The following is an 11,969-nucleotide window of genomic DNA, read 5'->3' on the forward strand; positions in this document are numbered from 1 at the left end:
AAAGGGCTGGCCTCCCACTCTGCCCAGCCAGGTGCTTTGGCTGATCTAGGCAGAGCTGCCATGTCACAAGGACACCAAGGTGTGTGGGCATCCTAGGGTGCCCACACACCTCCTGTCCTGACTTCAGTCCTCTGACCCCAGAGTAGAGCTCGGTTGGTGACCTCCGACACCAGTCACCTGCGGGTATTTCTTCCTAAATGCCTCCACGACTTCTCCAGGGCTCCTGGCACTCTTCCTTGGGGAGTCTATACTCCTTGACTCTTGGCAAAGAAATTCAAAACCTGTCCAGATTTGGTCTGAGAAAGGCCTGAACAAGGATGGAGGTTCCATCGGATCGGGGGATTGGGGAGCCGGTGACCCAGAACGGCCCGCGTTGTGCCCGCTCCCTCTCCGAGCACAAGAGCGCCCCAAAAGCCCCTTCTGCCTCGGAAAGAGTGTGCACCCCCGAAAAGCAAGCATCCTTAAGGCTGGCCTGGGGCGAAAGGGTTCGTTGCTAGACCCTGGCTCACCCAGGGATGGGGGGAAGGGGCAAGCGGAGGCCTCCCCCTTCCCGGCTTGGAGCAGGAGCCTGAGTGTTTATCTCCCGGAGCGAGCACGCCCGGAGGCGGAGGCACGGAGGCCTCGCAGGCCTTTTATAGTTAAATCCTCTCGGCTCAGGCTGCGGGGAAAGGAGGCCCAGCCGTGGCTCTCCCTCGGAGGAGGAATGGGAAGAAGACCTTAGCTCTCGTATGTAAACAGAACGCGCCTCCTAGTTCACCCAGGCCGAGCCGGGGAGCAGACGTTGTTTAATTTCAAATAATAATAAATGTCACTGTTGTCAGTTTATTGCGGGAGGCTTTGGGCTGGAGAATCGGGGGCGTCTGGAGAGGCGGCTCCGCCCTCCCCCTTCACACACTCCGTGGCTTGGGCCTACCGGCCTCTCTGAGCCAGCTTGGGGCCTTCTGCCCTCCGGGTCGCGGAGGGCTGGTCCTGCGCGGGTAGGGATGTGGCCGGGATGTCCCCAGGCCTGGGCACACGGGCTCTCGCTCACACCCTGAGCTACACGAGTCTCCCACCCCCACCCCCAGAAAGTCTAGCATTTCTAGTTAAAACTCAGCGAGCTTTTAAGAGGATTTGCAGGGTGAGTGTCTTGGCGAAACTGCCGTGTTTATCGGTGTCTGTATATAGAGCCCGGCCGAGCCCCGGTTCAGTTTCAAAGGCTTCGCCTGCTTTCTATAAACAATGAAAGAGGGAGCGAATACATTCAACGACTCAGACCTCGGCAAACCGGGCGAGACTCTGGGCCGACTGCAAGGTCAGGGCGGGGGAGCAGGAGGGCGGGGGCGAGGGATCAGGTCTGAAACCGGGTCTCATCTCTGGGTCCTCGCTGCACCTCTCTGTCTTCCCGTTCTCTCCCGCTTCGCCCCTCTCTCTCTCTCATTACTAACCCGTCCACATAGCCAGCACAGCCTCCCAAGCTGCTCTCGGTTCTTATATAAGAGGTGGAAGAAATGCCCAGTTGGGAGAAATGCCTGCTTCCGCAGCTGGCCCTGGCAGGTATTTACCCCCGAGGAGATGGGGGGGGTCTCTGTGCCTCTATACCGAGAATCCGGTCAAGCAAAATATTATCGTGCCCGCGCGCTCTCTCTCTCTCTCCTTCCCTCCTGTCCTTCTTCATCTCTCCCGAAGTTTCTCCGTGCTCCCCTCACGGAGGCGCCTGTCTCACCTTCCAGCTTTGGTTATGATCATCTCTGTGCCCACTTCGTGGAATTTCAGCCACAGTTCTCGTTCATGGAGAAACACCTTGATCCCTTCCATGCCCTAGAGGAAGGAGACAAAAGTCACATGGACAAGCCTGGGCTCGGTGGCCCTTCGCTCCCCAAACTTCCCCCAAACACAGAGACTTCTCCTCCTTCCCACTGGAGCCTGTGGGCTCAGAAGTTGGAACCTGTCCCCAGCCCGCTGCAGAGCTGCCTGAGCTGTGAAGCACCAGCAGCCACCGCACCGGAATCTCCATATATGCTCCATTCGGGGGAGGTCACCTAACGCCACCAGCACAAGACGATACAAAAAGCCCCGACTGTGACAGTGCTCCAGAGTGTCCAACGGGGAGGACGAAAAAATGAGACCGGTCTCAACCCACTTGAGGCAAGATCCAACTAAGAAAAAAAAGACACCTCAATCTCAAAAACCGATTGGGATATTCGTATGGAGACCCCGACGTCCGCACACAAACATACGGATGTGCGAACACCTACTACGCACGTGTTTATTCTCACCATGGGGGCGCAAATATCGACATAGGTGCGGTTTTAAATTTAAAAATATTTATGGATTACAATAGGTTCCCACAGTCCAAAACAAAAATTAATGCTCAACTGCCCGAAATTAATAAACCTTCTAGGCTCTCGCGCATCCAGCTTTGTTCACTTCAAGCTATTTTAATTCCAGGCACAGCCTAAGCTGGTTAACATTTCCGCTTTCAACTAGGAGTTATTTTACAAAAGCAATACAAAAACAAAAAATCACATACAGAGTCTTTGTTTTTGCAACAAGCCATAACCATCTAATGAGCGGATTAACTTTTCTGTAAAAGGAAGAGAAATCTAAGTTTCTGAAACGGCATGCCCACTGCTCTCTCTGCTCCTCCACGCATTTTCCTGAGATGTGAAGGGCAGAGTAGAGAGGCCGTGCACGAGCCAGGCAAGACATCGACATCCCCCCAGAAGCGTTTTAAGCTACCTCCAAGTTATTTCTTTGAGTCAAGGCACCACGCTTCGCGCTGACACCCTATTGAAAATCAACGAGGTCTACAGGGGCCACCTGGAGCGCCCAGGGCACCCGGCCCAGCTCCCAGCTAGGCGAGCCCGCGGCTCCCTGTGTCCCCCTGGTACAGTCCTGAGCACCAGCCCTCCAGGCCCCGGCGGCAAGACAAATGGTGTGCCTGGAGGGGCTGGGCGGCGGCACGGAGGAGGCGGGCGGAGGCGAAGGCTACAGAAGATCTGAAGAGGGGTCAAGCCATCGCTCAAGCCGGCCTGAAGCGGCCGCTGACCCGGCCCTTAATGAGGACCTCAGGGCTGAGTGTACACCGAGTGCCCCAGGAAAGGAAGGATCTGGGTTCTTCTCAGCGCGGCCCCAAATAGCCGGAAAATTAAGGCTTCTCTAACAACTTAAACGTATTGCCGAAGTCCTCTGGCCATAAAGACGATTGTCACAGAACGGTGGACTGGAATAGACTGGTATCTGGGGAGACGGGGCAGAGGAAGGTGGAACTGAGTGGGGATGAAAGGGACAATTAGGGGGAGGGGACAACCCCCCCCCACACACACACACACCTCAAAAGAGGAGCTTCGGTTTCTGCAGAGAGCCCCTAAGTGCGGGTCTCCTTACCTGCTGGGTGAATGCGGCCTGCGGAGACGATGGGCTCTTGCTGGGGGCCCCTAGCGTACTCTCGGGTTTTGAGTCACAGGGTAGATCCTTGGAGTCAGGTTCCAGGGGGGTGTGCGCCAAGCCAAAGCCCTCGTCTGCGTCGGCCATGGTGTGCCCGGGGCCCTGTGACCGCACCGGGTCCTGCACTGAGGACAGGAAGCAGAGAGAGGGAGGGAAGGAGGGAGGGAGAGGGGACTGGAGAGAGGAGAGAGAGAGAGGAGAGAGAGAGAGAGAGCGAGAGAGAGAGGGAGAGGAGGTTGGAAGCCAAGTTCTAGTGACGAGAGGGAGCAGTCGGGCTCCCACTTTGCAGCTACCAGCACCTCCGTCCCCAGCTGAAGGAGGCTGCAGAAGGTCTCGTGATTATTGCCATTACTATTACTTTATGATCACGCACAACCTCTCGCAAAAGACCCCGCGTCAGGCCAGGAGGAGGCGGTGAGGCCCGCATCTCCCCTGCCCAGGCTCCCCCCGATAAGCCAGCTGCCCGTCAAATTTGTCTGGACTTCTGGAAGAGCCAATAAAGATAAGGCCTGGGTATTTTTGGAAGCCATTGGGCATGAACCAAAACCAAAACAAAACAAAAACCAAGTGTCCTTTGGAGAATTCTTTTCTCTTCCTCGAATTTACAGGAGGTCATCCGAGCTCTGTTTACGAAAACGCGCGAGCGGAATAGTTTTCTGCAGTGGGCAAAATGTCTGAAATAACCCGTCTCTTGCAAAAACCAAAAACTGAGCAGGGGAAAGATTTTTCAGATCGAGAAATAGAGTCCGAAAGAGAATTCACGTTCATCTTTTGTCAGTTAACAGACCTTAAAATTAAAAGTCCTTTAACATTAAGAGTCCTCCCCTCTCCCCCAACCTTAAGTCAAGTTAAAAACAAAAAAGGAGCCAAACGGGCCGACCAGGCAGGTAAAGCGCCGCGCAGCCGTTCGGAGAAAGACGCGCTTCCGGGCGCCGGCAGCCGGAGCTCGGGGCCGGTCCCGGGCGCGCGTGCCTTTGCTTTCTCCGCTCTCCAGCCCGTGACGGGCATTTTGTCGATCGGCCAGGCAAAGGGGAGCTTGTCTAAGCTTCAAGGGAGCCCGGCTCGCTGGAAGTGCAGGCCCAAGCTCGGCAATAGGAGGACAAAATGGGTCCCAGCGAAATCCGGGGCTTCGGGCGTGCAATCAGCCGCCTAGGTCCCGACGCCACGCACAGAATGCGGGTTCGCAGGCACGGGTGGGAACACGCAAAATTCACAGCTGCAGAGCTGTTCGAGTCCGGATGAGCCTGCCTCCCGCTCCGATTTCCTTCCAATCTCCTGCACGTTCTTTCCCGAGCGGAGATGTCCTCCCTCGAAACCCGGGAAGACGGAGAACGGGGAGCAAGGGATGCCCCCCAAATCCTAGCGGCCGCCCAGCCGAAAGCTAGACCCCACTCTGGTCTGCAGTGGCCTGAGACCCAGAAATGGGGCCGAGGACAGCTGCTGAGGCCCGACTCCCAAGAGCTGCCTTCACCAAGCCCTTGGGGTTTGCGGGAGGCGGTGATGGGAGCCCCGCGGTCGCCTCACAACAAAAGAAAGCGGGGCTGGCGTCCCCCACGTGCACTCCCAGGCACCGCCGTCCGCGGGGACGATCCCACCCCGCACCCCCGCCGGAGTCCTGGGGAGCTCGGGGCTGGCCAAGGCGAACGAGATGAGGTTTGACAGAACCAGGCCGCTTCTCCGGCCCGCAGCCGCCTGCTCGTCCCCACGCGCCCCGGAGCTGCCCGGCGCGCGAGATCTCTGCGGGCCGGGCTCTGCAGGACCCAGGGCGAGGCTTCGGTCCTGCCAGGCGCGCCTCCCAGAGCCCACTAAGCCGGGGGTGGGGGGCTCCCTCCCGAGCCTCCCGGGCCTTCTGCGGGCAAGGTTACCTCGCTCGGCGAAGCCGGTGCATTCACCACATCCCTGGTGCTCCTAGCAGCAGGGAGGCGGGCGGCGAGGCGGGGGCGCCGGCATGGTGGCTCCGGGTTTACGCGGGGGACTGCGTGCCGGGACTAGCGGCTACCGCTGCCTACGAAGGAGCACCCACCGCGGGAGCCTCGGCAGCCACGGCCCCCCTCCAACGCACCCCTCCTCCGCTCTGCGCTGCTGCTGCCTGAAGTTGTCAGGCGCCAGGAACGCTCTGAAGAACGCAAAGGAGCAGCCTCCGGGGCCCGCTCAGTAGGATAAGCTCAGTGAGCCGCTGCTCCCCCGCGCCCCCACAGAGGGAAAGTAGGGAGACACGAGGGAGCGGTGGGAATGGTCCACGTCCTCTCTGAGTGCCGCTTTCAGGGTTAAAGTTGTGGAATCCGAGTAAGATATTCTCTCTCTCTCTCTCTCTCTCTCTCTCTCTCTTTCTCTCTCCCTCTCTCCCTCTCTCCTCCCTCTGTCTCTCTCTCTCCTCTCTCTCCCTCTCTTCTCTCCTCTCTCCTCTCTCTCTCTTCCCCTCTGTCTGAAATACAAACTCAGCTGAGCTTGGTGACGATGAGGCTGCCTTAATGCTTATAAAAGTACTGAGTGCCCTATCCAGCCAGCTCCACTGGGCACACTGCTGCTGCTGCCTCCTCTCTCTCTCTCTCTCTCTCTCTCTCTCTCTCTCTCTCTTTCTCTCCTCTCTCTCTCTCTCTTCTCTCTCTCCCTTTCTCCCTCCTTTTCTCCATCTTCCTCCCTCCCTCTCCTGGCCCTCCTCCTACAACCACGTTTTCCGTTAGATTTCCCAGACACTTCACATCGCAACACGACTCCCAAACAGACCTGGAGATCACCCCCTCCTCTCCGCCCCCTTCCCATCGTCCATCCATCTCTGCTGCTGGGAGTGCTGCTCGGTGGCTGCAAAAAATCCTGCACAAATCATCGCAAAACCCAGTCAGCTTCTGCCGGGGAAGCAATCTCGGCGAGGCGGGCTGAGCACAGAACAGAGTCTGAACGCACAACGCGAGCACACACCCGCCGCCGCGCGCGCCCCCTCTGCAGCCTTGCCCGCGGTCTCTCTCCAACGCTGACCTCAAGACGGAGAGCTGCGTGACCCCGCCTGGCCCAGCCAGACGCCGCTAGCCGCCCTGACATCTCTCCCCCTCCCCACTCATGACCCAGACTCGCAGTGACTGACTCCAGGGTGAAGGCAGGGTGAAGGTGCCTTGGGATGGGGGCCGAGATCAAAGATGCCAAGAAATTGCCATTGGCCCCCACCCACCCCAGGGCCACCAGACCTCCCTGGCTGGAGGTGTACACAAGGCAGTGCCCATTTTTATTACAATACTCAAAACAGTCACTGGGGGCTGGCTGGGGTTTTCAGCTCCCCTCAGCTCCCCTCCATGCCCTCCCCTTCTTTGAAATGCATTATTTTGAGGGTCCAGATGAAGAGGTCAGCAGAAGCAGACCCAGATTGGAGCACCGAGTACCGGTGCTTGGAATAACAAATGCCAGGGTGTCTGTCCCGTTGCCCACCCCTGTCTCTTGCACCCCCTCGCCCTGTTCTTTTCTGGAGCCCTGATTAGACTTGGACCTGCAGGCCAAGGTCTGGGTCGAGGGATGAAGGGAGGAGAGATGCCCTGGGGATCAGCAGCCGCCTCGGTGTGACCCTCGGTGGCCGCTGGGACTAAAATCCCAGGGCAGGCCTGACACATGGTTGCAGAATTCCAAAGTGGATTGTCCAGCCCTGAAAGCAGGCCGACCTTGGAGAAAACCAACACGAGCGTTTGCTACCGTCCTCACTCTACCTTCCCGTTTAGTTTTCGAGTAGCCTTTCGCCGAGGCCGTTCATTTGTGAGAACGCCCTCACCCTTCCAAAATGCCAGCTCAGAGGACTTGACGCTTGCTAAGGAGGCGACCCCTGGGGCCAAAGCCGGAAAACAAACATGGCTTCAGGATGAGCACGAATGTCTGCCTCTCTGGCAAAAGGAAAGCGAATTCCGGAAAGACCTCTCCAATCCCTTTAAATGCGCAGAGATTTGCGGATAAAATAAATTCCCATAAATAACCTGAAGGCCCCTCCGGAGAGGGAAAAATCTGGACTCCCCCATTGCTGGGCCAGATTTGCTTAGGTCTGTGGAGCGCAGATGGTGTGGGGCCGCCAAGCGAAATTGGGATTCCGAAACCTCGGGAAGGGATCTGTTCATGCCAGGTGACACCCGAAGGCAAAATGTAAGAGAGTGCATTCTTATTTCGAGGCTGAAAAGTAGCAACGCTGGGCGGGGGGGATTCAGCAGGGTCGAGTTGGGGTGATTGGAAGCTAAGGCCACGGGCAGAGAGGAAGAGCTGAGAGAAACCTATTCCCCCACCCCCCACCTCAGAGCTCTCCAGGGCAGACACTCACCTCCAAAAATCCCACCTCTTCTTTCCAGCGCTGAAGCCAGGAGTGACGCCTTGCTGGGGAAGGGGGGGCTCAGGTGAAGAGTTTGGAAAAGACCCCCAAAAGAGACCCCTTGTAGGCCAAACCTTCTTCCAGCGTCTGTCAAGAGTAGCATGTACCTCCCAGCTCGAAGTTGGTTTGTGGTCTTCGACAAATTAAATATTACTGTTTATTACCAGGCATACCCCAATAAAATAAAGAGGCAACCAGGCGATACCGACTATCTCACCAGCCGCTGCACCTATAGGACTTGGAGACGTCACGAGTCACGCAACTGGTCCGCGCGCTGTCACGCTCGACTGGGGGGCAGTGGCGGGAGGTTAATTTCTCTCCGTCTTCGCCTATCGGTCCCCGGGTCTGCGCAGCCACAAGTCCCGGATGCCTCGGCCACGGGAATAAATAAAGAAATAAACAAACCCAGAGCCCTCTGGGGAAATGGGGGTGGCGAACTTCAGACACAAATAGAGCCAAGATCGATTTTCTTTGGGAGGGGGAGGGGGGCCTTTTGGCGAAGGGAGGTGGGAACCCACCTCAGCCCACGGTTGGAAAGAAATCAAGTTGTTCCAGGGGGAACGAGGTCTCTTGCAGGGGGCAAGAGAGTCTTCATATTATTTAAAAATTATTATTATTTTTTTTCCAAGGAGAAGCTCTTGGCAAATGACTGTGACGGCGCCTCTGTAGCTGGTTACGTTTGGGACGCGATAACTCAGTGTCCCCTTGCAGACTTGCACAGAAGTAATTACTGGGTTATCGCGGAGGGGAAATAAGATAGAGACGTTGGGAGGAAGAGAGAGAACCGGCCGCAATGTCTCTGGCTGAGAAAAAGTCCATTCTGCGAATGAGCTAGGTCCGCGGACGCAACTCGTCCCAGCGCGGCCTGGCGGGGGCGGGGTGCGAGTGGGTGGTGGGGTGGGGATGGAGAGGGGTTATTCCTGCAGAGAAAAATTATAGCGCAGCGGCCTGCGGAGGGACGAGGCGCTCTATTTTGTTTTGTAATATCGATTATTATTATTTTGGGTCTCATCGATGGGCATCACTTCTACGCGGCCCCGTGGAGGATGCGCGCGAGCTTTTGCGCGCAGCTGGAAACGCGCTAGGCTCAGTTGGGAATCGTGTGCTGCGTAGACGCCCTGGCGGCGCGGAGTCGAGAGCTAGGCCTGCCCAGCGCGGAGCCAGCGAGCGCCGGGCCTTCCGGAAGGGTAAGTTCCCCACCGAGGGGCCCCGAGGGAGCCGGCCATCGGAATCTGAACTTGCCCCCCGCTTCGGGGTTCGATCCCGGCTTTCGCGCGCTCCCAGCCCCCAGGGCTTTCTAAGCCTGGCCTGGCTCCAGGCCTGGTCGGCCCGGCGAGAAGTGCAGGAACGCGGTCGGCCAAACAGCCCCAGAAGCTAAGGTCAGGCCCGCGGGGAGAGCGGGCAGTGACTTCCAGCGCCGGACACGGGCATCCGAGCCAGCTGTGTCGCACACTTCGCAGCTTCCAGCAAGCGGAACCCGTGTCCCCACTCTCGTCCAGGCCGTAGTGGCTTCCCCGAGCTTCGCTTTCGTTTCCCAAGTTACTCATAATTATCTTTGCCCCAGTCCGAGGCCCATGCGTGCAGCGCTTGCTCCCAGATGCCAAGAGCACAACTCCCAGATCCTTCACCCAAAGGCTCGAGATGAGTTCTAATTTGACCTCCGAGCCGAGGTGGGCTGGAAACGGAGGCCTCGGCCTCGGCCCCAAAAGGACTAGCAGGGGAAGGCGAAACCCTGAGCGGGGCGCGCGTTCCTTTCCATTTGACTCTCTTCTCTCAAATCCCCGGTGCGGGCCCCAAAACCCGCCCGCGGGAGCACAAAGGATTCCTCAATCAAATTCAGCTTCCCAGACCCGCTTTCCCACACCCGGAGGCTGCACCCGGAGGAGGATAAATAAAGACCTCAACCAGAATTGAGAATCCTCATTCTTTTCCCCAACCATCGGGCAGTAAACTAGAAAGAAGCTGCAAATGGCAACGTCCCTCATCCCTTCTTTCTTTCAGAGAACTGTTGCCTTTTCCCGCCCGCTGCCAGCTCGGTTTTCTCCAGAAATCTCTTTTCCTCACTTCGCAAAAATTCTGCCCTGATTTGAATACTGCAGTGGATAGGAGAGCAGAGGTTTCTATTTTAAAAGTCAAAACCAAAACAAAAGCAAGGATGGATGGCTGTCGATGTTTTTCCTTCCCTCTTGCCTTGTTTTTAGGGAGTCGCATCCAAAACCACCATATTTCTTTCCTCTCGAAAGAAATCTGGGTTAAGAATCCAACTCCCTCTCTGTTTCTCTCCGGACGTGTCCCCGCCTGACTCGGGTCCCCATTGAAGGAAAAAAAAAGTAGGGAGAAGAGCAGTCGGGACTGGAAAAATTACTAAGAATTATAACAATAGAAATAATGACAAAACTAAACTTTGACCAACTCATTTTTCGAAAGAGAGGGTCAGACTGAGGGTGAGAATTTCCCTCATTTCTCAGGGGGTCACTTTCCCTCTGCCTAGTTAAATCTGGCTCTATTATATTTTTTCCAGGACTGCAGTATCTCCCTTCCCCATGTTTTATTCAGTTGCTAGCTTTCCCTCTTCTGAGCAGATGTACCTGAGAAGAATACTGGCTGTTATTATTATTCGACTATCCAATATTCTCCGATATTTCCACCAGTTATTGTTATTACTACTTATTTTACTGATCATTATTCACTCCCCTAAGTTTGGTGGATGAGATTCCCCCCCCCCCGGGGGGTCGGGGTCATGAACTGAGAAATGGAAGTGAAGCATCCTTCAGGAGCCTCAGCTGGGATACCAAGGCTGGAGGTTGGCAAGCTCCAGAAGGTGGGAACAAACCCCGGTTAGGATGCAAAGGAGCTTTCTTCTTGCCCCCTACAACATGGGGTTCCCAATGGCGGAGAAGGGTGAGGGTCTTGAGCTGAGAGGACCTCGAGCGACCTCCTATCCTGTGGGCTGCACGGAGCCTGAGCACTCCAGCCATATCTGCTGCCCAGAAACTATCGAGGGGCCTCTGGGTGTAGTCACCAGGTCGGCGTGATCAGCACATCCCCACAGCCTCCAAAGATGTGGGAGAAAATATACTGAATTCCAGGCCTCTGACCCGGTAAGATAGAGACTCGAGCTAATACCTCCAGGTCTGGGATGCAGGCGGGGGGCCTGTCTGGATACCCCCTCCCTCAACTGGAGGGTGCAATGGAAACTTGGGAGCCTGCTGCTCTCCGGGGCTCTGGAAAGACAAATTTTCTTTGGCAAAGGGAATGGTGTCGCGCTGTCGACACGGCAGACTATTTTTCTTGTTCCCTCATGGGGGGGGGGAGGGGAGAAAAAGAGAGCAAGAAAGAGAGGGAAATTAAATCCACACGTGTTAAGCTTGCTCAAAGGGCCGGATTCAAAACCAGAGATGAAACTGTGACTCCAGTTCTGGCTGCTCGCCGGCCTCTTTCCAGCCAGCCCCAGGCTCACAGGGCAAGGCGTCCCCACCGGAGAGAATTCGATCCGATGTTTCATAAAGCTCTTTATTTAAGGGGGAAGGGGCGATGGTTCCTCTCTGTCTACACCGCAGAGTCAGAACTCAAAGAAAACAAAGGAGGTAGGGATTGTGAGAATAATTGTCCCCTGTAACTAAGCTCGGCTTGCTATGCCCCAACGACTCAGGTAACATTCACCCGATGGCCAAAATGAGCCAGACCGGTGGTTTTGGAAATTCCTAAGATCTGACCAGGTTTTCGGACTTGGTCCTCCCTGTGTCGAGAGAACCCAAAAAGCTGTTGTATTGACGCGAGAATAGCCACCTTAATCGGCACGGCTAACGTCCGCATCCCTTACTTCTCTTCTTTGGGGACAAACTTGCCTGCCGAGGAGGCTCCAGGCCCCACCGCGGGAGAGCCCTGCGCACGCAGGGAAATGGGGCGGATGGAGGCAGCCACCACTCCTGGAGCTTCGAGTGAAAACTCTAGTAATGACCTTGAGGAGGTGAAGGGAGGCGGGTGGGGGTGCGGGTGAGGAGGGCCGCCAAACCCCAAACTGGAGGGATCCGTCACCAAAACCATTGCTTGGTCGAGACCTCTAATTTTTCTTCCCTTTCAGCCCGGAGCTGCGAGCGCGCAGCGGGTCTCCTCTGGCCCCCCGGTGCTGGTTTTCCGGCCTTTGGGGGGCAGCTGCAACAGAAGGGTCCGGAAGCGGGGACCCGGGACGCCTGGCTCCCCC

General features: G+C 56.5%; 1 protein-coding gene across 4 annotated transcripts in view; it reads right to left on the reverse strand.

Annotated features, from left to right (window-relative positions):
- Positions 1–8,480, reverse strand: part of TBX5 (T-box transcription factor 5) — a 44,067-nt gene extending 35,587 nt beyond the window's left edge. The window contains exons 1-3 of one of the 4 annotated variants that reach the window (XM_039868217.1): positions 7,718–8,480; positions 3,370–3,554; positions 1,706–1,800 (exon numbers count right to left, since the gene is read on the reverse strand). In XM_039868217.1, coding sequence (XP_039724151.1) covers positions 1,706–1,800; positions 3,370–3,554; positions 7,718–7,868 — 431 coding nt within the window. In that variant the 5' untranslated portion in view covers positions 7,869–8,480. Of the gene's footprint in view, positions 1–1,705; positions 1,801–3,369; positions 3,555–5,294; positions 5,795–6,131; positions 6,503–7,717 lie in introns of those variants that run through there. The other 3 variants (XM_039868216.1, XM_039868218.1, XM_039868219.1) reach the window with 3 other exon arrangements.
- Between the last annotated feature and the right edge of the window lie 3,489 nt (positions 8,481–11,969).

This window comes from Pteropus medius, unplaced genomic scaffold (genome assembly GCF_902729225.1).
Source record: "Pteropus medius unplaced genomic scaffold, Ma_sr-lr_union100, whole genome shotgun sequence".
Lineage (NCBI taxonomy): Eukaryota > Metazoa > Chordata > Mammalia > Chiroptera > Pteropodidae > Pteropus > Pteropus medius.